General features: G+C 60.6%; 1 protein-coding gene across 1 annotated transcript in view; it reads right to left on the bottom strand.

Annotated features, from left to right (window-relative positions):
- The window catches only part of DOCK4 (dedicator of cytokinesis 4), a gene marked incomplete at its 3' end in the record, with an annotated part of 102,802 nt that overhangs the window by 49,776 nt on the left and 50,314 nt on the right, over window positions 1-2,712 (bottom strand). Inside the window, exons 24-25 of the mRNA XM_015559687.1 lie at window positions 2,554-2,681; window positions 24-158 (exon numbers count right to left, since the gene is read on the bottom strand). Coding sequence (XP_015415173.1) covers window positions 24-158; window positions 2,554-2,681 — 263 coding nt within the window. The remainder of the gene's footprint in view (window positions 1-23; window positions 159-2,553; window positions 2,682-2,712) is intronic.

Raw genomic sequence — 2,712 nt, 5'->3', positions numbered from 1 at the left:
GCGGCCGCGGGCTGGGGACTCACGGTGACGTCCTGGAAGTGGAGCCGCGTGGCGGCGCCGGAGGCCTGCGGGCGGCTGGTGATCTCCAGGATGGTCCGCAGCAGGATGTCCAGCAGGCTGGCCACGATCACGTCGATCTCCTCCAGCACGGACTTCTCCTGCAGAGAGAAAGGCCACGTGCTCAGGGCGTTCTGCTCACGGCGCCCCGCTCTCTCGGGGAAAGGGGGAAACAGCGTTTCCCAGTAGAGAAGGAGGCGCCAGAGAGCTAGGAGCTGTGCGGCCCTGGACGTCCCCGGGGTCAGCCCGGGAGCGACCTTCTTACAGAAAACCAGGGCGGAGGCAGCGAGGGGCTGACGCCCAGCACACACGCCGGCTGTGCAGCGGGTGCCCGGGACCCACATACATAGGGGGGTGAGGCCCTGGGACGGACACAGGACGGATTCAGAGCCCAGCCAGGCCGCTGACAGCATGTGACCTTGAGCGCGTCAGCTAGCCCGTCTGCGCCGGAGCCCCCCCCCCCGAAAGTCTTTTGGCTTCTGAAAGCCCACCATATGTTTCTATCTCAGGTGGTGCTCACACCCCTCTTCTCAGCGCCCAAATCGCACAGGCCGTTCCCCAGAACTCGGTGAGAAGTGGGAATGACTCTCTGTGAACGTGACTGTCATCAGGAGCCCCACCTGCTAATGTGAGCAAAGGCACTCAGACTCGGAAACGCCATCAGCTGCCGCCGCGACCTCAGGCCAGTGACCAGGTGGCACTGCCCTCCTGAAGCAAGTTCACCCTCCCCACGCCTCCAGTTCCGGGCGACCAGACCTCCACGCTGCCTGCAGGGAGTGATCTAGACCAGGGGTCCCCAAACTCTTTAAACAGGGGGCCAGTTCACTGTCCCTCAGACCACTGGAGGGCCAGACTATAGTTTAAAAAAAAAACTATGAACAAATTCCTATGCACACTGCACATATCTTACTTTGAATTAAAAAACCAAATGTTTTCGGCAGGCCGCATGTGGCCTGCGGGCCATAGTTTGAGGACCCCTGATCTAGACTCTCCCACCCGCCCGAGACGAGGCTCTGCCAAGTGCTCCCCGCCAAGAGAACACGTGGAAAGAGCGAGCCTGAAAGAGCCCTGGGCAGGGTTTCCACGATGAACTTTCTTACATGCGTGAGAAAACCACCACGGTTTCTTCCCAGAGCAGAGACCCCCCCAAGTGCCGTGCGGCTGAGTCTCATCGCTGACACAGCGCCCAGGGGAACGGAAAGCCCCCCACGGGCAGCCGCCACAGGTTCCCACGTGAACGAGCTCGCGGCACTCGCCCAGCAGCTGCAGTGTGGCCCGCCAGCTCACCAGGCTCCGTAGAGCGGGCTCCTGAACCCAGTAGAAGGCGTCTTAAGGCAAAATGAACGCCTTCCCTGTTACTGGGGGGACCTAGTCCCAAGTCACCTGCGGGCCTGGGCCCGGAGGCTGCCCAGGACCCATCGCCCCGCCCAGCCAGGTCTCCTCCACATTTAGACACAGCTTCCCTCGTCCCCTCCCCTGGAGCCCCGTCACCAGCCAACCCTTCAGGTGGCCCCCAGGGAGGGCCAGAAGTGGGAGACCAGCAGAGCTGTCAGTGGGGGCAGAGCCGCGGAGGGCTCACTCTCGCCGTCACGTGACAGACGAGCAGGAGGCTTAATTGCAGCTGCAGGCGGAGCTGGAGCAGGACCCTCCATGTGGCTGTCACATCAGGCCCCGAGCCGCGGCGTGAATGCCCGAGCTGTCCTACTGACACGCAAGTGTGGGGTTTCCCCATCTGCACTGAACTTCCAATGCGAAGGCCTCTCACTGAGTCAGGAACTGACAGAATCCCCTCAGTGACAGCCGGTTAGGATTCTGGGAGGACGAGGAATGGCTGTGGGGCAAGATACCCGGGGTTCCGGGGCTTTCCTCGGCTCCCACAGTGTCCACAGGGCCATGGCCAAGCATCACCATCCCGTCCCAGACAGGGCCCGCAGACTTCCCTCCGCGCGGCCCTTCACCTCCCACAGAGCCTTCCTCATATTGAGATGAAAGACAGTCCGGCCGGTGTGGCTCAGTGGTTGAGCGTTGGCCTATGCACTAGGAGGTCATGGCTCGATTCCCAGTCAGGATACATGCCTGGGATGCGGGATCCATCCCCTGTAGGGGGTGTGCAGGAGGCAGCCGATCAATGTTTCTCTCTTATCACAGATGTTTCTATCTCGCTCTCCCACTCTCTTCCTCCCTGAAATCAATAAAAATATGTTGAAAGAAATAAAAAGACACATGGGAGGCATGGAATCTCATCTTCCTACGGGGACACGGTTCTTTCTTAAAATACAAGATTCAGAAACCCAGGTTTTTGGGGGTTACAGCCACCCCGCAAGATGAAAAAAAATTCCTCCTGGGGAAAAACACAAAGTCCAACCCAGCTGCAGATGGAAGGGAGGGGGTCGGGGATGACTCCACGGGGGTCTTTGAAGACAGTTAAGGCTTTAGGTCTGGGAGCGGCGGGCCGGGATGGGCCGGGCCGGGCCGCGAGGACGGGTGTCTACTCACCGAGCTGTTCTTCTTGCTGAGGCAGAACACGTTGCTGAGGATGCGTGCGCACGCCACCAGGTCCTTCTGCTGCCGCAGGTGCATGTGCAGGTGATGCAGGACCACGGGCAGCAGGATGCACCTGGAATCTGCAGGGAGGATCCGTCAGCGTCCCTGCAC

The sequence above is a fragment of the Myotis davidii genome, unplaced genomic scaffold (genome assembly GCF_000327345.1).
Source record: "Myotis davidii unplaced genomic scaffold, ASM32734v1 scaffold573, whole genome shotgun sequence".
Classification (NCBI taxonomy): Eukaryota; Metazoa; Chordata; class Mammalia; order Chiroptera; family Vespertilionidae; genus Myotis; species Myotis davidii.
The sequence above is the reverse complement of the archived record's forward strand: the minus strand, read 5'-3'. Positions and strand labels throughout refer to the sequence as shown.